The 25,023-nt window shown below is 27.6% G+C and overlaps 1 protein-coding gene across 1 annotated transcript in view; it reads right to left on the reverse strand.

The window, feature by feature from the left end:
• The window catches only part of LOC100199240 (neurofibromin), a 196,769-nt gene that overhangs the window by 45,514 nt on the left and 126,232 nt on the right, over window positions 1–25,023 (reverse strand). Inside the window, exons 34-49 of the mRNA XM_065807168.1 lie at window positions 22,664–22,706; window positions 22,492–22,573; window positions 21,896–21,972; window positions 21,714–21,811; window positions 19,834–19,980; window positions 19,350–19,442; window positions 9,821–9,994; window positions 9,565–9,688; window positions 9,347–9,490; window positions 9,160–9,264; window positions 7,068–7,115; window positions 6,892–6,993; window positions 5,828–5,962; window positions 3,598–3,669; window positions 3,398–3,515; window positions 988–1,073 (exon numbers count right to left, since the gene is read on the reverse strand). Of these exons, the coding sequence (XP_065663240.1) occupies window positions 988–1,073; window positions 3,398–3,515; window positions 3,598–3,669; window positions 5,828–5,962; window positions 6,892–6,993; window positions 7,068–7,115; window positions 9,160–9,264; window positions 9,347–9,490; window positions 9,565–9,688; window positions 9,821–9,994; window positions 19,350–19,442; window positions 19,834–19,980; window positions 21,714–21,811; window positions 21,896–21,972; window positions 22,492–22,573; window positions 22,664–22,706 (1,648 nt within the window). The remainder of the gene's footprint in view (window positions 1–987; window positions 1,074–3,397; window positions 3,516–3,597; window positions 3,670–5,827; window positions 5,963–6,891; window positions 6,994–7,067; window positions 7,116–9,159; window positions 9,265–9,346; window positions 9,491–9,564; window positions 9,689–9,820; window positions 9,995–19,349; window positions 19,443–19,833; window positions 19,981–21,713; window positions 21,812–21,895; window positions 21,973–22,491; window positions 22,574–22,663; window positions 22,707–25,023) is intronic.

Below are 25,023 nucleotides of genomic sequence, written 5' to 3' on the forward strand. Positions count from 1 at the left end.
CAATGATGGTGATGATGATGGTGATGGTGATGATGATAGTGATGATGATGATGGATATGTATGTATGTATGTATGTATGTATGTATGTATGTATGTATGTATGTATGTATGTATGTATGTATGTATGTATGTATGTATGTATTTATGTATGTATGTATGTATTTATGTATGTATGCATGTATGTATGTATGTATGTATGTATGTATGTATGTATGTATGTATGTATGTATGTATGTATGTATGTATGTATGTATGTATGTATGTATGTATGTATTTATGTATGTATGTATGTATGTATGTATGTATGTATGTATGTATGTATGTATGTATGTATGTATGTATGTATGTATGTATGTATGTATGTATGTATGTATGTATTTATGTATGTATGTATGTATTTATGTATGTATGTATGTATGTATTTATGTATGTATGTATGTATGTATGTATGTATGTATGTATGTATGTATGTATGTATGTATGTATGTATTTATGTATGTATGTATGTATGTATGTATGTATGTATGTATGTATGTATGTATGTATGTATGTATGTATTTATGTATGTATGTATGTATGTATTTATGTATGTATTTATTTATGTATGTATGTATGTATGTATGTATGTATGTATGTATGTATTTATGTATTTATGTATTTATGTATGTATGTATGTATGTATGTATGTATGTATGTATGTATGTATGTATGTATGTATGTATGTATGTATGTATGTATGTATTTATGTATGTATGTATTTATGTATTTATGTATGTATGTATGTATGTATGTATGTATGTATGTATGTATGTATGTATGTATGTATGTATGTATGTATGTATGTATGTATGTATTTATGTATGTATGTATGTATATATGTATGTATGTATGTAATTTTACACACTATTTTTCATATACTATTATACAACAATGTAAGAACAAAAAAAATTATATATATGAAGTTATTAATAAAAGATTTTAGTAAACCTCTAATGTAAGATTAGGTTCCCTTTGAGCAAGCTGCTCACTGATACTTGTGATAAATAATGTACAGTTTGATGGTATACAAATACCTAAATAAATGCATGTACTGCTAAGTAATGAAATTATGTACTACTATGTAAGATTACTACTAATATGTAAAATAAACATTGACAAAAACTTTTAAAATATTTTTTAAACTTAAAAAGATAAACAATATTAAAAATAAAAAAATTATTTTACTAATTATACTAAATTAATAATTATATTAATTTTCTCAAAAGTACTGAAAAGTTGTTATATATAATAGTTGATAACCAAACTTTAAATTTTTTTTTTTTAATTTACCTCCCCAAGGCCAAGAAAGCCACTACAGACAAGGAGGCTACTTGATTGTAGTTATTACCCTCTTTCAACTCTATAAATCCCAAACACGAATCTTGACAAACAAGGTCGCTGCACTGAGAAACAAGTTGAGCGCAGTACTACCAGGGACGTGGTGGGGATCAAACTCAGAACCTCTCGCTTATGAAGCAAGCACTCTAACACTATACCATTACCGCATTAAATTGATAAAAATTGAAATAAAAAATTAATTTAAATAACAATAGGTTTCTTTAATACACTTATTTTTGTTTAAACAACCCATATCCTTTGATATGATCAAGACTTAACTAATTTACAAATATCTGTACAGCTTTTAAACTGTTTCATTTTTTAATTTTTTTTTTGCTTTGTTCTAAAAATAACTTGTTTAAGCGTTTATCGTTCAAAAGTTTTCAATTGGTTTGTAGAACTTTTTTTAAAACTTTAAAAAGGTTTATTTTATTTTCAATAAAATTGACCTAACATTTTATGAAGAAAAAAAAACCATTTTGTTGTCATTATTTTTATTTCCATTACTATGCTTAATAGTAAATAACTCATCAAAAATAATTTATTTTAAATTTGGAATAAAGAACATTGCACCAAAATACTGTTTTCATCTAATATCAAATAATAATAATAGTCTAAGTTCTGTTAATTATTAAAATTCATATCTTTCTAAATATGAGCTATTTTTGCTTTTGTTCAAATAAATTACAAAAATTTATTTTAATTTTATTTCGATTAGTTAAATGACGTTCTTTCATGTTGTTGTTGACTATATCCTACTATTTATATATACCTTTTTTATTTTAAAAATCAGCCAATGCTTGAATACTTCACTCTTTTTTTATAAAATTTTAACAAAATGCTTTTTACTGTACCACAATTTTATTAAAATATACTCTGAAAGTTTTAGAAAAAAAACATGTCATTTTTAGAAGAAAATCATATAATCATGTTGTAATAATTATGATATAATTATGCAGAATAATAATGTCATAATTATAATATAATTATGCTAAAGAAAATCATGCCAACATCATAATTTTAATACAATTATGGCATCAAAATAATATAACTATCTTAATGTCATACTTATAAATATAATTATGGCGATGTCATAATTATAAACATAATTCTGCCCATGTCATAATTATAAATGTACATTGTTTATGTCATAATTATAAATATAACTATACCAATGTCATAATATAAATACAATATTTTTAACAACTAATAAATCTCAAAATAAAAATTTAAAGTTAAAATAAATAAAAATAACAATAATAATAAATAAACATAAAATGGGGTAAATGGACATTTATTATGATCTATGGTTACTTGATAAATATAGATATCTCTGATATCTATATTTATCAAGTAACCATTATACTCAATAAACATTTTGATGAAAAAGCTAGATATAATTGGAAGGAGTGCACTAAAATCGCTTTTAAATGTTTCAAAACACAGTAAGAACTATACAAATTCGCTATTTAAAATCCAGGAAATTTCAAAAAGTATTCAACAAAATAAATTAAACTTGTTTCTTCGTCTTCTTAATAATAAAACAACTTCAGACATTATCTTTTCACAACTGAAACACCCCTTATTTAAACATTCGTTTGTTGGCGATATTCAGGACCTATGCCGTTTTCGGATGCTATATTTTCAAAACTTAATTCAAAATAAAAAGAAGATAAAAATAGCACTTTCTAAAAGTGAAATTCCCTCCGAAGTTGAACAAACTTTGAAACATGCAATAGAGTGCTGGAATGCGAAAGACCAAAGAGGAATTTTTAAACAAATTCTGGAAGAAAAAATTCTTAAGTGAAAATCACGAGAAATAACTTTCTTATTTTTCTTTTTTACCTTGTAAATTACATTGGGTGTTAAATAAATGAAATAATAATAATAATTGGTTGGTTATGGTGATTATAATTAAAAAAAACACAAACATATTTTAATTTCAAATGTTAATATTGGTATTTATTATTATTATTATTATCATTAATATTATTAATAATAACAATAACTTCATGATTACCTTTTGCCTCTAACAACCGCTCATTGATTTGCAAGTTAAAAGTTTGTGTTAGAGAGCACAGTAAATTGTATGCAGCCAAACGAAGGCTGGGATCTCGGTTACCTAAATTAATCAAAGACTGGCCACAGAGAAAAATAAGTATTGAAAATATATTTATCAAAAAAGTAGACATATAAATAAAAATATCAAAAGCATCTTACCATGTTTAACAAAGTTCCTGGAACATCTTTTGGTCTAATTTTCTTTTTTGTAATAATTTTTGTATTTTTATCCTAAATTTTAAAGTTAAAAGTTTTGGTAATAATTTGGTATATATATTATCAAAAAATTTGAATAACATACATTTTTTTTTTTCAAATTTTTTATTAATAAATATATTTATTTTTTTATTATAATTTATTATTTATTAATTTAATCATTTAATATTTAAGTTTAAGTTTTTATATATTTATTTTATGAATATTTTGTATACATTTGTTATATATATTTATGTAATAAAATAATTTAATTTATGAATATTTTGTATATACATTTGTTGTGTTTTATGCATTTATTTTATGAATATACAGCATTATTTAAAGCATATGAAAAAGTAGAGAATAAAGAATACAGGGTGCGATTTGCAAACTAATTTTCGGCTAGGTTTTGTGATATAAATAAAATACTTCCACAATTTGTTTTTGTTGATTAATTTTCAATGACCATCTTGATTTTAATAAAATAGCAAACAAAACACATTTTAGTTAAAAGTTTTACAATGAAAGCCAAAAGAACCAAAGTTTTAAATTTGATTCATGCAGGTTTGTCTGCACGTGAAGTGATTCATGTTTCTGGAGTATCTAAAACTACATTTTACAAAATGGTTAAATGTGGCAGTGCTGAAAGAGCCAAAATGCCTTCTTTCGTGAATAAAAAAGTTGATAAAAAGTTCACAGAAAAGCTTAAAAAGCATGTTGAAAAGAATCCTACTATATCCATCAGAAAAACAGCAAAACTGTTCAATGTTGATGAAAGGACAGTCAGAAGAACTTTAAAAACACTTAGAAAAGTCAGTGTGGCCCGACCTTCATGTCAACTTTTAACAGAAAGACTAAAAATTTTACGATTGGAACAATCAAAGAAGCTTCTAAATCAGCTAAAAAGCCATGCTTTGTCTACAGTTAAAGTTTTCTCAGATGAAAAACTTTTTAGTGTTGACTGTGTGATAAATAGGCGAAATGACAGATTCATTATGCAAAAGGGTGACAAAGCACTACCTGTGTGTCAAACCAAGCACTCTCAGTCCATCATGATGCTAGGAACCATCGCTTCTAATGGAGAGAAATGTCCACATCAAAGTCCAATCTACATCAAAGAGAAAGAAAAAGTTACCTCTGATGTGTATGTTTGCTTACTAAAACACTATGTGGTGCCATGGCTGAAGAAGACATTCCTAGAAAACAATTACATTTTTTAACAGAACAATGCACCTTGTCATGGGTCCAGAAAAACTCAACAATACCAAAAAAAGGAGACTTAATTGAATGTTAAGGTGGAAAAAGTATTTATCAATATTATATCAATATTTTATTAATATTCCATGAGTATAATTTGTATAATTTATAAAATGAGTATAATGAGTATAAAAATGTTCTAAAAAATTCGCGAATCGCTGCCACACCCTGTAATTTGAGGATCCATTTATATCTGGCATAGGTAAACCTTCGAACCTTAAAAAACCAATAACTATTTATCGCATTAAATAATTTTCTGGTCCAATAGACACACAAAAAAAGTCTGTTTATGAGCTTCTTGATTAGTAAATTTATATATGTTTGAGGGCAAACAAAAAAATTGTAATTAACATGTGCTACATTTAAATGTCTTTCACATTAGTTGCATTATCTGCTGGATAATGCAACTAATGTGAAACATATTTAAATGTAGGGAAAAATGAATTTATTTTAAAGGTTTTAAAGATTTTTAGGTTTTAGGTTTTGAAACAAGTTATTAAAATAGTAAAAGTAAAATGAAATAAAAAGCTTATTAATTTAACATTTTGCTTAATAGTTATTTATTTCCACATTATTTTTGCCTAGGAAGCACATTAAACTATGGTATATACTATTATCTTTTATCTGGTATATACTATTTATTAGCTTAAAAAAACTTTTAAAGAAATGCAGTGCGGGTTTACCAAGGTGGTTATTTAATGAAGCTCTTTGTTATGTTGATAGCAAAGAACATGCTATGTTGATAGTAAAGAAAAAAATTGATTTTTAAAATGTTATTAAAAATAACTTTTCAGAAATGTTATTTTCAATAACATTTTCAAACATTAATTAAGCAAGCAACATTTGTTTAAATTATTTATATAATTTTGCTAACAGACACTTGTAACTTAACAAAAATGACAAAATAAGGATCAATCAAGTATACTATTATACTTACAGAGTGAGAAGGATTCCACCTGGAATGTATGTTGTTAATATAGCTTGCAATTTCTGCTGCCTGCGTAGTGCGAAAATTTAAAATTCCAGTACGCGATGAAAACTCTAATGACAACACATCTTCATAGCTACTTGCCTATAACAACAAAATTTATAAGAAAAAATACAAAACTTTATTGTGAAGTCCGTTTTGCATTAAGCATCACACACCATAAACATAAATGATGTATACAAACATGTATACATGTAGCAAACACATGACACACAAGCAAAAGATAAAGCTCTAATTTATGTAAAGCTCTAATTATTAAGAAATAAGATTTAAAAAATAAATCAGATTTTTCAGCTAAAATTACATTTGTAATTTTAATACTAACGTAATCATCCTATTATGGATAGTTGTGTGTGTGTGTGTGTATGACTTAAAAGGTATTAACATTCTATTATGGATAGTTGTGTGTGTGTGTGTGTGTGTATGACTTAATAGGTATTAACATCCTATTATGGATAGTTGTGTGTGTGTGTGTATGACTTAAAATGTATTCATCTTAAAATTACATATGCATTATAACAAATAATAACTATTTATTATATTTTACAACAGCAAGGATAGTAAGAAAAACTGGGTTTTAATTAGCAACATTGGCTATATTACCATTGTTTGTATAAGATTTGTTAAATCAGATACCTTGTAAAGAATGTTCATTGACTTTAAAAAACTAACTATTTAATAATCTAGTTTTTATAAACGCAAAGCATTTATAAACCTGTTTATGTTATCTAAGGACTTCTGGCAACAGCAAGTCTTATTTAGGTGTTATAGTTTTCTGGGCGTCAAGATTGGAGTCAAATACAACAAAATTTAGTATATAGGTTATTGCTACTGTCTGTAGCCTAATTATTATTCATATATTAACAGTACAAGAGAAAACAGTTTTAACTTTTCCAGAGTTTCTGGACACTGAGATCCTAGAGTTTCAAGGCTATTAGATATCAAAACTTTAGATAACCACAATAGCATAAAATAATAATAAAAGAGAATAAAATAGACTAGTCTATTCTCACCTTTTCAATTTCAGATGCATAAAAAACATCATTAATATAAACCGACAATCCAAGAACTTTAACTTTATCAGGAGATTGAAGTTGCACTGATGTTGGATTAACCTTGTATGCATTGTAGTATTTAAAATCATTTTATATTCTTATTGCATTTAAAAAAAAACCTTTCAAATACTGACCTTTAGAACTACAGTTCCTTTCATTGTGATTTTCAACACTGTATACCTCTAAAATAATAACAGTACATTATATATATATATATATATATATATATATATATATATATATATATATATATATATATATATATATATATATATATTTAATGTACTATTATTAAAAAAAAATTTCATGGCTAACACCCTGTGTGTGTATTATATATATATATATATATATATATATATATATATATGTATGTATATATAAATATATATGTATGTATATATGTATATATACATACATATATATATATATACATACAGTGTTGGCAAAAAGTCTTGCAACAAGGCACAATTTTACACAAATCAATGTTTGCAATGTGTACACAAATGCAAAAAGTCTTGCAACATCATAATTACTTTTCATAATTACTTCAAAAAACAATGATACTTCCAAAAATATTATATTTTCACCAAAAACAAGTTCAATTATTTTTATTACATTGTATAATCATTTTAAACAGATGTACTATTAATATTTGGTAGAATATCCTTTGTTTTTTAACACAGCACTAATTCGTTTGGGCATGGATTTGGCAAGATTTTCACATAGTCCTGATGTAATTTCTGTACACCATACATGACGATTAGCATTTTTTAAACCATCTAATCTTAGCAGATACACGCTTCTTGATTAACATCCAAAGATTTTCAATTGGGTTGAGATCTGGAGAATTTCCAGGCCAATCAAGCAACTGAATGTTTTTTGATCCAAGCTACTGCTTTACAGACTTCGCAGTGTGGCATGGTGCTGAATCATGTTGAAAAATTGTGCACTGATGAATAATCATGAAATTGATTAGAGATTCATCCAAAACGTTGAGGTACTATTTTGCATTCACAGTTTCTCCTTTGGGCAAAAAGTATAAATCTCCAAGGCCATGAGCAGAAAAACAACCCCACATCATTACAGAAGGTGAATGCTTCACAGTTTTGCATGTGTATTTAGGATTGGTAGGATTAGAACTAGTAGGTCGACAAACAAAAAGCTTAACATCAGAGAACTGACGAAACATGGACTCATCACTGAACATCACCTGTGTCCACTGCTCTTCTGTCCAATCTTGATGCTTCTTGCAGAACTCAATGCGCTTTTTTCTCATCTTTTCAGTTACTAATGGCTTCTTAAATGGCCTTCGTGCAGGTAAGTTTAATTCCGCAGAAAGTCTGTGACGGATTGTGCGCTTTGAGACATTAGAAAGTGTTGGTATGCTGTTCTGTAGGTCACCAGAGGTTATTGAAGGATTCGTTTTGACCATTGTTACCATCCTGAGGTCAGTACGCTGTGAAGTGACTCTTGGACGTCCAGACCTCTTTTTAGGAGACAAGGGGATAACCTGCTTTACAACACGCCAAATTGTAGTGCGTTCAACCATGTAAATTGTTGCAATGTCTGCATGAGACGTACCACTTTAAGCAAGATGTTGAATGCATGCTTTTTCTTCTTTACTAAGCTGCCGAATCTTAGCCATGATTTTCACTGAATTAACTGTTTAAGCTACAAAATTGTCTTTATAAATATATTTATACCTAAAGATAAAAATATAAGATAATAACACTGAGCCTACTGGCGTGGAAACATTGATTTGTGTAAAACTGTGCCTTGTTGCAAGACTTTTTGCCAGCACTGTATGTATGTATGTATGTATGTATGTATGTATGTATGTATGTATGTATATATATATATATATATATATATATATATATATATATATATATATATACACACACACACACAGATATATATATATATACATACATATATATATATACACACACATACACACGCAGATATATATATATATATATATATATATATATATATATATATATATATATATATAAATATATATATATATATATACATATATATATAAATATATATATATATATATATGTATATATATGTATATATATATATATATATATATATATATATATATATATATATATATATATATATATATATATATATATATATATATATATATATATATATATAAAAGACCATTTTAACAAAAAAAAATATTTTACAAAAAAAATTATGCAAAACCTTAATATCATTTTCAAGAGTTAAAGTTGAAGAAGGAAGTTTCACATTTTCTATATACTCATACAACTTGGAAAGTTTATCAATGATAATTATCTTTTGAATATTCTAAAGAAATAAAATATATAATTTAATTAACAATTTCATTATAAAAATGTAAGTTTATATAAAAAACCACACAGTAAAAAACCTTTGCAATTCCTGGCTTCATAACACGCTCATTTAATTCCATATATTGGATAAGAGAATGATTTATATTGTATAGATATATTAATTGTAAACTTGCTAACTGACTTTCTGGAATAATAGTGAACGCTTTTATCAAGGTATCAGCCTAAAATGAAAACAACTATGCACAAATTTCCAAAATTTTTAAATGGCATTATGTATGTATCTTTAGATTCATACCTTGAACCTGTTGACCAGGGATGTATGAGAAAAGTCAGCAACCAATTCCCAGTTTTCGCCACGTACTGGTTGCAATGTTAACAAAATATGATATAAGAAAACTTCATCACTGATCATATCATTCCTGATAGCAACAAAAAATGTTATCAAACTATCGTTTTGTATAACTAATACCCAATATCAAAATAAATTAAATATATAAATTTCAAACTTTAATATAATAAAATTGTATGTGTGTTTTTAGTTTGATTCTTACATATATCTTCTTGCAATATAATAAAAAACATGACGACCAGCTTTAGATTTTCCATCTCCATAAAAAAGTTGATTTGATTTAATGTACTCAAGCTCTTCTTTATTTTGCCCTTCATGTTTTGCCATAAAGTCTTCAAAACCCCAAAGAGAAGTTTCTTTTCCATCACCAATTATGCTAAAAATATTTAACAAAATTAATAAGTTTAATATGCAACATTTAATAAAAACAACAACAGCAATAACAACAACAAATATCAAATTTATCATGAATTTTATTATGAACATTTCAAGGTCTTTTACATAATTTATACATTAATGTCATATATTTTATGTTAAATACACCTAAATTATACATTTATATTATATATTTTTTCCATATCAAATTTAAAACCGTTAAATTGTTTATCAAAATTTTTTAAAAACAGTCTGGATTAGAGCTATATTACAATCAACTTACAACAATGTAAAAATTTATCTATAATATAATTGCTACAGAAAACATTTAACGTCGTTTCATTAGTTACTAGGCTTTGAAAGAGCGCGTTCTCAAAATGCACGTGGTCATTGGTCACTGACATGGCATGTCACATGTTATTGTATGTAAAGGTTAAATTTTGTTATGAGAATTACAGTTGTTATGAAAAAAAAAAAATGAAGGTAAAGAGTATTGTTTGTATATATTTATTTTGTTTACTTTAAATCTTTTTAAATTTTCTCGTGTCATTTTTAAAATTTTTGTTTGCACATGTTTATTGTTTGCATATATGCTTTTTTGATAAGTATATGTATGTGGTAATATGTGCTTTATAGTTGCTTTATCAATGTTTTTTTATAATAATGTAAAGTGTTTTTTTATTGTTTGTGGATGTGTTAATATGTGTTATATAATTGTTTTATAAATGTGTTTAAATATGTATATAAGGTATATATTTAACCTTATATACATATTTAAACACATTTATTGTGTTTATAGTTGGTACATATGTTTATATTATGTTGTTTCCATGTCTTCAAAGTGCTATGACTTGGTAAACGTGTAGAGCAAGATTTGACAACCTTGCCAGCCAAGTGATGCACTTATAACAGAGGCTTACACAACAGCATTTAGTGTCAAACTGTTACTGCTTTAGGTCTAGGTGTTTTCAAGTCATTATTATTAATTATTCTAAAAATACATAATACATGTATTTTAATAACATTTTGCGTAATGTTGTTACTTATGTTCTGTTATATATGAATGTTATGTTATATGCATATTATATTAACTTATGGTGTGTGCTATTGTTGTGTGTTGTTGCTGTGATGTTGTTTTTTTCGTTATCTTTTGAGTTGATAGACATTTGGCTTACCTTCACGTTGGTGTCTATTGTTAAAAATGATAAAAAGGTAATTTTATTAATAAAAATCACTGCTTTTAATTATTCACTAAAAGCCAAGACAAATTATTTTGCAATATATACAATTTGTTTTATCTCAATTTGATTTTTTGTCTTTAGCGCTGTTTACGACATGATTTTGCTATAAATGTTTTGGAGTCATGATGCTCCAGAATAAATTATTTTGTAAAAGCTAACATGAAATAATAATATTTTACAACTGCTACCCTGTTAAATGCGGTAGTGGTGTAGTGGTAGAGCGCTCGCTTCATAAGCGTGAGGTTCGGAGTTCGATCCCCACCACGTCCCTGGTAGTACCGCGCTCAACTTGTTTCTCCGAGAAGCGGCATTATTCGTCAAGTTTCGTGTTTCGGAGTTATAGAGTTGAGAGAGGGTTATAACCACAATTAAGTAGCCTCCTCGTCTGTAGTGGCCTTCTGGGCCTTGGGGAGGTGAAATAACAAAAAAAAAAAAAAAAAAAAAAAAAAAAAAAAAAAAAATCACAACAGCTTTTTTTTCACTTTTTGTATGTAATGTTTTTCTTATTTATTTCCTTATTCGTTACATTATTTATTTTAGATTTATCTGATGATGTATTTATGTGGTATAGAAGTACAAAATATTGTATTGCTTTGTAAAGTTTATAAAAATGTTTACTAATAATTTTTTTGAAGAAATAATATTTAAGTTTGCAAAAAAGGATTTACAACATTTTTTTTTTAATTTTTCTGTGTTAGCAGTATGTTTATTAGAATTGCATGTTTTTAATAATTTTTTTTTATTATTATTTACTATTTTTTTTTCAAACATCTCGTTGATATATATATTTTTTTAAAGTAAAAAAAAGATTATTGTATAATTTATTTTAAATGACAGTTTGTTATATATAAAAATTATTTGTAAGTGCTATTTAGAGTAGAAAAAAGTATATATAGGAAAGGTTACAGTCTTCAGGATTTGTTTAAGATTTTTTGATACTACTTTCAATCAAAAGTGAAGTTTAAATGGATGATATTAGGTTAGAAGCAGATATTAGTTTAGATAAAGGAAATGTTAATAGACAAGTTAAACGTCGCAGAAATGAAAGAGATAGGCTGAGGCGAGATAAAATCAATAATCGACCAAAATGCTAGAAATGCTGCTCAGCAAGCAGCAAATAATTCGATCCTAAATGAGGAGAGTTTCGTTTGGCAAATTAAAAATAATCATCACAGAAATGAAAGAGATTAGACGAGATGAAATTAATAATCAACAAAATGCTAGAATTGCTGCTAGATACACAAGAATGCATTGTTTAGCAAGAAGTAATACAATTCCAGATAATAATTATTTAGGAGAAATGAATTATATTTGTCAGCATTGTGGTGCTAAGAAACTTCCTGATGAAACACATTTTTTATGTTGCCATAATGGAAAGGTAGCTTTGTTGCAACCTTCATCATTTCCACAAGATTTAGAAGATTTATTTAAAGGAAACTATGCAAATAGAAATGCCAATTTGAATTTTTTTAAATATATTAGAAATTATAATGTCTGTCTTTCTTTTGCTTCATTTAAAGCTAATGTAGTTTAATCCATGAATCATGGGCCGCCATGTTTTAGAATATGTGGTCAAATTTTTCATTGTATAGGTAAACTTAGGCCAAATCAAGATGTTCCACCAACAAATTGTCAATTATACATCTATGATCCACATGCAGCAGTAAATTTTAGAATGCAACAACATGGTAATGATCTTTGCTTAAATGATTTAATGTTTCGATTGCAAACTATTATTAGTGAAGAGAACCCATTTGCTCTTGCATTTAAAAACATGGCTGAAGTGGAAGATGAAAAAATTCGTCGAGCAGCTCTAGAAGGTTGCTCAGTGTCAGTTGTAAAAATGTCTTTACTTGAAGGGCAAGATAGAGATTGCTATAATCTCCCTTCACATAATGAAGTTGCAGTTGTATTTGTTGGTGAAGATGGTGCACCACCTGCGTCCAGGGAAGTTGTTACTTACCCAAGAGGTCATCCTCTTAAAACTATATCAAGTATGTCAGCCAACCTGGATCCTATGGTTTATCCTCTATTTTTTCCAAGGGGTGATGCTGGTTGGCATAATCAATTGGTTTACAACCCTGAACATGCTACATTGGTTAGAAATCATGTTACATTATCTCAGTATTACAATTATAAAATTTCAGTTAGACAATTTTTTTCTTCATTCTTTTATGGCAAAAAACTGTTTCAGCAATATGCTGTTGATGCGTATGTTAAAATTGAAGGCCAGCGCCTTGCTTTCATCAAAATTAACCAAAACAAACTGAGAAGCGAGCAGTATGATGCCTTACACGAACATGTAAACAACCTTGGAAATGATCATAATGTTAGACCAGGGCATGTTGTAGTTTTGCCATCAACTTATGTAGGAAGTCCTAGAGCTTAAAATGAAAACTTTGAAGATGCTATGGCTATAATTAAAAAGTATGGTAAACCAGATCTTTTTATTACTTTCACTTGCAACCCAAAATGGCGCAAGATAACTGAAAATCTATATCCAGGTCAGACAGCAAATGATAGACCGGACTTGTTTATTCAAGTATTTAAACTCAAATTAAATAACCTTCTCAATGACATTTTTAAGCACGGTGTATTAGGGAAAGCTGTAACACATGTTCAGGTTATTGAATTCCAAAAGCGTGGTTTGCCACATGTTCATATTTAACTTCACTTTGCAAATGATGATAAGCTTTAAACAGCACATGATATCAATAATTTAATATCTGCAGAAATTCCAGATCCGATTGTTAATCGTGATCTTTATGAGGTTGTTAAAACTTGCATGATTCACATGGGTCCATGTGGCATACTGAATCCAAATTTTCCTGGCATGAAAGATGGGGTGTGCACCAAAAACTATACTAAAGAATTTAATACTAACACAGTAGCAGTTCATAATGGCTATCCACACTACAGATGTCGTGATAATGGTTTGGTTATCAATATTAAAGGTAACAATGTAGATAACTGCTGGGTGGTACCTTAAAATCCATGGTTATCAAAGAAATATCAAGCCACATTACTGTTGAAGCTTGCATGTCTGTTAAGGTTGTTAAATATTGTTAAGTATAAGGGTCACGACTGTGCCAATATTTTGATAAATAAACAAATTAATCATGATGAAGTAAACACTTTTTTAGATTATGTTAGTGCACCTGAAGCATTGTGGTGAATTTTCGAGTATCCAATAAGTCATGTCACACACTATAATACCCCTTAAAGTTCATCTACCTGAAAATCAATCAGTGCATTTTAGAGAAGGAGCAGAACAAATGGCTTTAGATCGTGCAGCTCAACGTGATACGCACCTAACGGCATGGTTTAAGTTAAATACTGAAAATGAAAGAGCATATTGCTATTTGTATTTAGACATTCCTTATCACTTTATATTTGATGATAAACATTGTAAATGGAAGGTTAGACAAAAGGGTGGTAATAAGGTGATAAGTAAGAATGTATAAAGTTAATCCAACTGGAGAATTATTTTTTTCTAAGATTCCTACTTTTGCAGATAAAAGGAGTAATATCTTGGGAAGATGTGTGTACTGTTAATGGAATTGTTCTTGAAACGTTTCTTGAAGCATGTGTTTTAAAAGGTTTGTTGCAAGACGACACTGAATGGCAGAATACTCTTTCTGAGGCAGTTTTAACGCATATGCCAAAGCAAATTAGACAGTTGTTTTCAATAATTTTGACCTTTTGTGAACGTGACAATCCTTTACATCTCTAAGATACATACAAAGCTTTTATGATGGAAGATTTCATTCACCGCTCAGTCCCACTTCTAATAGCTGAACAAGTTACTTTTCGTCAAATTGAAAAGAACATTAATCAAAGTGGTAAAACTCTAGCTGATTACAATCTGCCTGTTATTGATGAGTTTATAGGTTTAAATCTAGAAAATTTTGATGAAAATGTTCAACAATCTATTGATGAAGCCAATCGAATGAGACTGTTGCTTAATGTCAATCAATAAATGTATGTAATGCTATCCTTGCTGCACTGAATGAGCAACCAAGTGTAGAAAATCAACATTCTAGATTGTTTTTTATGGATAGACCAGCTGGTAGTGGAAAAACCTTTACGTATAATTATTTGGTTGCTGAAACCATAAGTAGGGGCTTGAAATCTGCTACAGCTGCATCGACTGGCATAGCAGCAACTCTTCTTACAAATGGATCCACATTGTATGGCTTATTCAAACTTCCTGTTCCAATATTGGATAATAGCACATGTAATATAACTCCTAACTCTATACACAGGCATTTTATAAGACAAGTTACTTTGTTTTTGCTTGATGAAACATCCATGATACCTAAACATGCCTTAAATGCAATTGATAGGTTGTTAAAAGATATTTGCAACAACAACTTTCTGTTCAGAGGAAAAGTCATTCTTTTTGGTGGTGACTTTAGGCAAATCCTGCCTGTTGTGAAAAGAGGACAACCAGCTGAAATAGTAGAATCATGTATAAAATGTTCTTTACAGTAGCAATAGGTGCAGAAGTTTTCATTAACTGAAAATATGAGAGTACAAGATGGGAAAGGAGAATTTCCCCAATGGCTACTAAAACTTGGTAGTTTAACAATACCTGTCAAAGAGGATCATCCTTTTAAAGGATGCATTGAAATACCAAATCAGTCCATTAAGAAATGTACCAGAAAAAATCTGCGCGGACATTTTAAAGGATATTTTTTTAACTAGTGTATTTCAATATTGAATGTTATATATATTTTGAAAGTACATGTATTAATATTTTTAAATTTCACTTAAGAAAGTTTGTAAAGTTTTGTACGTGAGAACGCACGCACTTCGCGCTTTTCACTCGACATCAGCTTTTGCATGGTTTTCAGCTGGACTTTCTTAGTAGCTCTAATCCATTTATTTTTGAAATCTTTAATGTTTTTAAACTTTAGTTTTCTTTTGACAAGAGCCCAATATCTTTCGATAAGACGTAGTTCGGAACAATTTGGTGGATTGCAGTATTTTTCAACAAAATTTACTTTATGTTCTCTAAGCCATTTTAAAGTTGTCCCAGAGTAGTGGCATGATGCTAAATTGGGCCAAAATAATGGGTCACCCGTGTGTGTTCTTAAAAATAGCAAAAGACGTTTCTTGAGGCATTCTTTTATATAAATTTTGGTGTTAATTGTTCCCGTAGTCACAAAACAAGAGCTTCTTTCACTACATTAAATAAAATTGCAAATACTTTTCAAATAATTTTCAAATAATTTTCAAAAAATTTTTCAAATTTTCAATTTAAAAAAATTTTTCAAATAATTTTCATTATATTCTTATATTTGTAATTTTCGAGTCGTTAACATTTGAGAGCTTTTGTGATTTTAGATTTGTTAACATTTGAGCAGTACAGAATGTATCGCTCCCAACACCCAGGGCCTCTTTCAGAGAGGTCTTTCAATAAATGGTGTAGTAATCCCAACACCCTGGTATGGATGAGCCCTCCATTTGAAGGAGGGCTCATCCATACCAGGGTGTTTGGAGACACCGAAGAAAAAACAGCAACCAAAAGGTTGTAAATGTCTACTATCAGTGAAGATATTTTTAACTTTTATGTTGCTGCTTTTTCTTTGGCGACTTATATTTATTTTGTAATTTTTTTTTTATTTGTAATTTTTTTTTTTATTTGTAATTTTTTTTAATAATATATTATGTTGTATATTTTATTTGTTTTGGTCTTTTTCAGTTAAAATTTTATTTGTTTTTCACCAATTAAACTTAAATATAGTTAAATTGATTCATTACCCAATTATCATAATATAATGATGCTACATTCTATTGTTAAAAATAATTAATTGGTAATTTAATTTATTGAAAACACCGCTTTTAAAACTTACTATAAGCCAAGACAATATGTTTAGCTATATAAATGCAACTTATTTATATCTTAATTTGATTTTTTATCTTTAATGTTTATAGTTTGGCTCCTTGAAACATTTGTTATTTTGCTTTTTAATTAAAATATTTTAAATCTATTGTGATGTCTTATAAATTTAACTAAAGTTTACTAAAAGCCAACATGAAATAACGTCATAAAACAACACCGATAAGCTGCATCATACAGCAACTTAAGTAGGACAACAGGCTACCGAAAAGCAGGTAAATTGTTTTTTATTTGCTTTTTTTTTCTTTTATGTCTACTTATCTGTTACAATTTTTAATTTAGGTTTGTCATATGACGCATTAATGCAATATAAAAGATCAAAGTTTACATATTTTTTTCAATTTGTTATTCACTTATGTTTGATTGTAAATTAAATTTTTTTTTGTTTCAAATGTATTTGTACTCAATTGCTTAGTTATTTTTAATAAATTTATTTAGTTGTGTGCATTTAACATTTTAAAGACAATTTTCTTTTTTAAAGAAAAATGTATCATGGGGATACCAAAAAATTAATAACTCCTGTATAATTTACGTTCACTTCATATTAATCTTATTAATTAATTAAAGTTCATGTTATAAAAAATATAACAAGAATTAAGCTTTAGTTTCTTGTCGCTTTTAAGCAATATGAAGTGTTATTATTTTGTGTCAGTAACTAAAAACATATTGTGCTGAACTTAGTAATGTCGAGGAAAATGGCTCTGTGTTACACTGATACAACCTATGTCAGTTGTAAATTATTCAAATAATGTTAAATAATTGGTAAATTATTTTACCTCCTCATACTTTTTATGTTAATTTGACAGATGGTTTAATTTTTTCAATTTGAAGGCGTTTTTCTAAAAGGGTATTAGTTAATGTTTTGCAACTTTGAATTGTAGAAAACAGCCACTAAATAATTAATAAATTAATTACATAACAGACATAAATTGATTGCGTAACAGACCGACTATAACCCGTATTACGGGTTGCTTTCTGCTAGTAAGTATAATAATTAAACCATGTTCATACAAAAATATGGACAAACATATTACTAAACAGCTACTAATTAAAATATTACTTCCATAACAGAAGTACTTTTTAATTTTTGTAGATTATATACACCAACAAAAAAAAAATATTAAAACAAATTCATGATGCTTCTTATATCAGAACAAAAATTAATTTTTATGTGTAAAAACTTGCCCCAAAAGATCTGCAATTCTTGCTATATTTTTACAACACTACTGCAATGCATGACAAGAATTACTTTTGACCACCAAATTTTGAGTCAAAAATTTTGATTACTTGACACATCTGTTTTATTTTATTTAATATTTTATTAAAAAAGAAAAGAAATAAACAATAAAACAGTTTTGGTCAATCTTTAAATTTTGATTTTGACTTTAAAATTTGATGCCAAATTGAGTTTGAAAAGCTAACTGTAATTAAATTAACTTTTGTTATTAGATACATACATACATACATACATACACACATACATACACACATACATACATACATACATACAAACAAACAAACATACATACACACATACATACATACATACATACATACATACATACATACATACATACATACATACATACATACATACATACATACATACATACATACATACAAACAACTATTATATGTATTTTTATTTAGCATTCCTCTTTCAATGCTAGTAATTTGAAATCATAGAACTTCTGCTCAAACCCTGACAGAAAATAAGGTTTAATCTCCAGACCCCTCACAACCACAAGTGAAATCATCGCACAACTACTACTTCACATGCACCAACATAATAAAGGTTACATGTACTTACATTTTTAAAAGTACTTTACATGTACTTAAATGTAGTAGTATGTACATAACATGTACTTACATTTACTTTTCATGTACTTTTATATACTATTATAGTAGTATATAATTTTAGATACTGCAGGAATGTGGCATAATCTCTAGATTTCTTGCATTTACAAATTTTTTTATTTTATTTATTGCATCACTATTTTTATACATGTGGACAAGAACACATTTAAGAACACATTTGCTTCCTATAACCAAACTAATTATTAGTAAAAAAATTTAAGAAAATCTTTTGTGAAAATCATTTCTTGGCTTGATATAATTGTATGATTGTACTATTGCCTCTATTTTTAATACAAACTCAACTACATATTTTGGCACACTAGTAAAATAAAATAAAAATAAAAAAAAATTACCGTTGAGTAAGTTTAACTGTTTGATTTTCAGGTGGTCCAAGATGAGCAAGAAGTGTCACAAGCTTTTCGTAAGGATCACGAGCAGCAGCACCCCTATTTTAAAAAAAGATAAATTTATCAAATCCCTATTTAATAATAAATACTCCTAGTTTAGCATTAAAGAGTATTAAATTCTTATAAATAAATTAATTTAAAATCAAATTATCTATACTTTTTTACACTTTTATCATGAAATTTTAGAAAAACGGCATTTTTTTCATGTATTTTATATGTATATTATATCTATACTGCCATGAGTAATATAAACTGTAATGAGTACATCAACATGAGTAAATTGTAAAGTGTTTGATTACCATGGTAACTTAGGGTACAATAACAAAGGGATATCCTAGAGTTACAGTTTTTTTTAACTTTGATTAATTACACTGGAGGTAGCAAACTTATCATAAAATATTATAATACCAAATATTGAAGCAAGATTTACCGAAACATAGCTAAATATCTTCCCATCTTTTCCTGTGAAAACCACAGTAACTTGTGAAGAGTTAAAATATTGCTATCGCTAGCAAGAGCCAAAATAACACTTGGCTCTTCTTTATCTTCTGGCTTTACTGCTATATCTCTAAAAAAACTTAAGCCAAAAAAACTTTATAAAGTTTTAGAAAATAACACCACTAACAAGTTAAAATATTGGCAAGGAATTGATGTAGCCATATCTTGAATAATAATAATAATTAAATAAGAAGTTAATCCCACTGTAAAATATTAAATTAAATAACTATATTAAAATTGATATTTGATTTTGTTTTTAAATTTTTAGACTTTTGTTAAAATTTAAACACAAACTCATCTTGGTCTTGATTGTTTAAGTTAGGAGATAACAGAAAGCAAAAAAAAAAAAGAGTCAACACACTGAAAACTGTTGAGTTAAAAAACATTAAAATTCAAAAGCATTAGTATTTTAGATAGAAAACCAGATAAAAATTTTTTGAGAATGAAGGAACAGCAAAAGAATGCAACTTAGCTAAATAATAAAAGTTTGCTTGAGCAACAACAAGTAGAAGAGAAAGAGATGCAAATGATAAATTAATAAGAAAGAGACTCAAACTCAGCAAGCAACTCTAATTACATCTACAATGCCTTTTTTGATCTTGTCTAATATATAGAAGCCTTACCAGTCCAAAAGCGAAAAATGTATTTCATATAAGGACAAATTATAGAGAACTTATAGAGAATAATAATTATAGAGAATGGAATCAGAAGTAAGAGAATAGCAAGCACAATAAAAAAAAAACCAGCATGTCAGACTTTATGTTTTTTTTTAATGTCTAGAGCAATAGCCCTTCCAAATACATGATAACTATTTCTGTTAAAACTGTTAACAAGTCAGCAGTAGAACAAGATGACAAAATATTGAGTACTGATTGTCAGAGAATAAGTGGTTAGACTCAAGATATTAAATTAGAGGGATCAGAGTTTATCTCCAGAGGGGTCAGAATAATCTCCAGAGTTTTTTTAAAAATTGGAACCGCAGCTGCCATTTCCCAGCAGGAAGGAAAGCAAAACACAGTTGAGCTCTTAGGTTGTGTCTAGATCACAAGATAGCCCAGATAACCTAAGTGGAGGTAAAATTAATGTCTAAAGAGAATGTCATATAGAATAACTTGCTTGTCTGATATAAGTGTGGTTGTTAGATCCAATAAATGAGAGGAAAAGTTGGTTGCAAATAGTTTTCCATTATCCCTAGGAGAGGTAATAAAATTAGATCCATTTATTAGAATCTTAGAGGTGCTCTTTTTTAATTGAGTTTTAGGAAAACCACAAGCAAAAACCCATAAATAGAGTAAAAAAGATCAGCTGTTCATCATCATAGACAGGAAATAATGAGACAAGTTTACTTCCATACCAGTATACCAGATAATGAAAGGGTGCAATGCTGATTAGTAACTGCATGCTGTTAATAAATGCCCAAGATAAGTACTTTTATTGAGACACTTTCTCTTGCCTTTATTTAACTAAAAGCTAAGGCAGAAAATATATTACAATATTATATATTATATTATTATATAATTTATTGTAACATATATTATTAATTATTTTATGTAATACAATTTCTCTTTTTTTTAAATTTTTGACACTGGTTAACAATTTAAAAGTGAAAACTCATTGTATTTTTTAAATCTTCTGCTAGCTTTTACTTGATCTTTGAGTTTTTTTTTCTCAATTTTTTATTAAATCCCAAATTAAATAGTGGCTACCATGTTGAAAGTAAATTTGTTTTTTTTTAAAAAAATTCTTTACTTTTTCATTTAGACACAAACCAAAATGTTCAACTTGATCTTTAAAGCAAAACATAAATCATACCTTTGCATTCTGTAAAAACTATTTTCTAAAAATCCATTGAAGACCTCCATGTGTGCTTCTTTAGAAAAATACAAATGATTCGCAAGGTTTTGAAGAATCTATAAAATAATTGAACATTTCATTAATGTTACAGTTTATGGTATATTAGATTAAGAATGAACAGGTAATTAAATTATTAGCACCTTTGATAAAAGCATTAAACCTCGTCTAACTGATTTAGGTACAACTTCACTAATAATACCATGAGTATCAGGAGAAACTATTGAAAAAATACATGATACTTGTTTTGAAATTATTTGCTTATAAATTTTTGGAATACATTTTTGAAGTTTTAACTAATAGCAATAAACAAAGCAAAAAATACTATTAGCAGCCTTCTCCATTTAGCCAGCGCTTTCGCGCTTAAGTCTTTTCGTGCTCGCCCACACGCCTGCAAAAACATTGGTTACCACATATAAAAGCGCTTTCCAAAAAAAAAAAGTTTTATTTTAAATTGCAACAAAACTATTTTGTTCATTTGTTCAACTTTTATGAAAAATGACTTTTTCTTACCAATTTTTTTAAAAATTAATTTATCTAGTATTTATTTGAAGCATTCTTTTTGCTATTTTTATTATATTTTAAATAACAGACAAAATGAATTTTTTAAATCGCACAGGCTGACTTAAAAATGACCATCCTGCCAGCGCTTTTTTGTGCCCTAGCATTAAAATTCAAACAGAGAAGTCTGTATTAGTAAAAAATCTTCTAACCAATAGCAATAAATAAAACTACTAACCAATAGCAGGATTGATGAAACGAAGAAATACAGCACTAGCTACTGCGTCATAAGCTGATGATGGAAATCTTGTTTGCACAGCCTAAATAAAGAAACAGCAAAAAGATCAAATACTTCTTTATTTCAAATAGAGGTGATAGAGAAAATATCAGACTTTATGCAAATAAGGTACCTTGTTCAGACAATAACATAAACTTTTCAACTGCATTGGGAACCTAAATGAATATAGTGCAATTAATAATTTGTGAAAATATTATGCTACGATAGACTTTATTTTTATTTTTACTAGCCATTTAAGCTGAAGACAAAATAAAAAGTAAACCAACTTAGAATCAAAAGTAAACCAATTCATACCAAAAGCATACTTTGAAACATAAATATTTTAAAATATAATATAGTAATAAAGTTAGATAAGTAATAAACTTGTTTAAATATCAGATGAATGAAATTAATAATTTATGAACTGGATTAAATAAAAGTTATAAACAACAAGTTTTGTAAGTTTCATCATCAGTTATCGAAATAATCAGTTATCAAAATAATCAGTTATCAAAATAATCAGTTATCAAAATAATCAGTTATCAAAATGTCCATTTTTTTTTTAATTTTAATTCACTCCGAACAAGGCTGCAAGCAACCACTATTAAGTTGGGAGTTACTTGGAAAAAAAAGAATAGAGTTATAGAGCAAGGAAATGGTTCACAGTTACAGACTTAAAAAGTTGTAGGTTATATGAGTCAGGAAAACATGAAGATGGGAGAGAGTTCTAAAAAGTTGAAGTGCGAGAATGAGTTTTAGTCAATGGAACTAGAGATGATAACTCCTTTGAGCAGCGACCATGATAGTATTTGTAGAAAAGATAAAGAGATGCAACTTTAAGATAATGGGAAAGTTATCAAAATGATCAGTTATTAAAATGATCATTAATTGAAATGATCACTTATCAAAGATATATATATATAATTCAAATGATCATGAAAAATTATTAACTATTGAGAACATCTTTATTTTTAAAAAGTTTGTTGAAAAAAATCAAGCAGCGCTATTTCATAATAAATTTAAACACAAATCAACAAATACAATTAAATTACTATAAACCTTGTGAGTTTTGTAATATGATGTTAAATGTGTTCAATTTTTTAACATCATTAGTCAGTTGAGTTTTTCTAGGCTGCAACTGCAAGTTCTTGTAAAGGTCTTATGAACTTGCAAATATCTGCATCTCTATTGACAAAACTATTTTTGATATTACCAAAAATTATCATTGGTTTAGCCTGCACTTAGACTACTTGAATTAAAAACTAAGATTTCTTTTAGAAACAGCAGTTTTCTGTTATGAATGTATGTCTGCCTGTTAGAAAATTTCTAACAGGCAGACATACATTCATAAAGCAAATGTGTGAAATAAATTTTGACTAACAAATATTCAATACTATATATTATTTAACATTTAGATATACAAATACAATTTATATATAGTAATAGTTTTAATAGTTGTAAGAACCACTGCTGATTAGAAAGATTACTTATATTTACAAACCTCAGAAATAGTGACAACATTCGGAATGCCGACCTAACTGCCAACCTAAAAGTGTTTGAGCTCTGCAAAAAATTGCTGACCTCATTTCTATGTTTTAAGGTAACTCCTTTGTGTCAGCATTTTTTTTGCTGAACTCTAACAGTGTAAGGTCAGTAATTTATTGACAACCTCATTTTCCTAATTTCAAGGGCTGTATACAATAAACAAAGCCAAAAATTTAACCAAATATAATTTCACTCTATGAATTTGAAAATAAAAATAAGCTATCCAATTTAACAATTTACATCGATACCATACATTTTAAGTTCATTCACACCAAAACACTTAAGTTATGTAAAAGTCCTGAATACCAAAAAACTTAATGTTATGCAAAAGTCATCAATACTAAAACATCTAAGGTTATGCAAAAGTCATTAAAACTAAAACATGCAGATTTAAGTAAAAGTCATTAATATAGGATTATATAGGGTCTATATGCAAACTAAACGCTTTAGCAAGAAAAAACAATTGCAAAAAAATTTTTTTTAATTATTTGTTCTTTTTTTTTCTAAGTGATTTTTTAGATTAGTTGTAAGACCCTGAAAAAAAATCATTGTAGAAAAAGATAGTCTGATATATTCCCCATAACTAATGGGTCCTACCTGTTCTGTTACCTCTTCTCCATTATAAATATACTCAATTAAATTGCACAACATTCTAATTACTACCATCACCCAAATTTAATCTGAACAACCCCAGCTACAAAACACAGATTTTTTTCTTTTTTATTTAATTAACTGCAAACTTTATTTATATTATGTTCATAATAACTTGTGTTTAATAGTTAATGGGTTGAGAATGATTTGTAACAACAATGAAAAAAAAAGTATTGTACTCATTGATTCATATCCCCCTCTGCCTTGGGGAGGTGAATACAGTAAATATATATGTGTGTGTGTGTGTGTGTTATATATATATATATATATATATATATATATATATATATATATATA

Source organism: Hydra vulgaris, chromosome 10, assembly GCF_038396675.1.
Source record: "Hydra vulgaris chromosome 10, alternate assembly HydraT2T_AEP".
In the NCBI taxonomy this organism is placed as follows: domain Eukaryota; kingdom Metazoa; phylum Cnidaria; class Hydrozoa; order Anthoathecata; family Hydridae; genus Hydra; species Hydra vulgaris.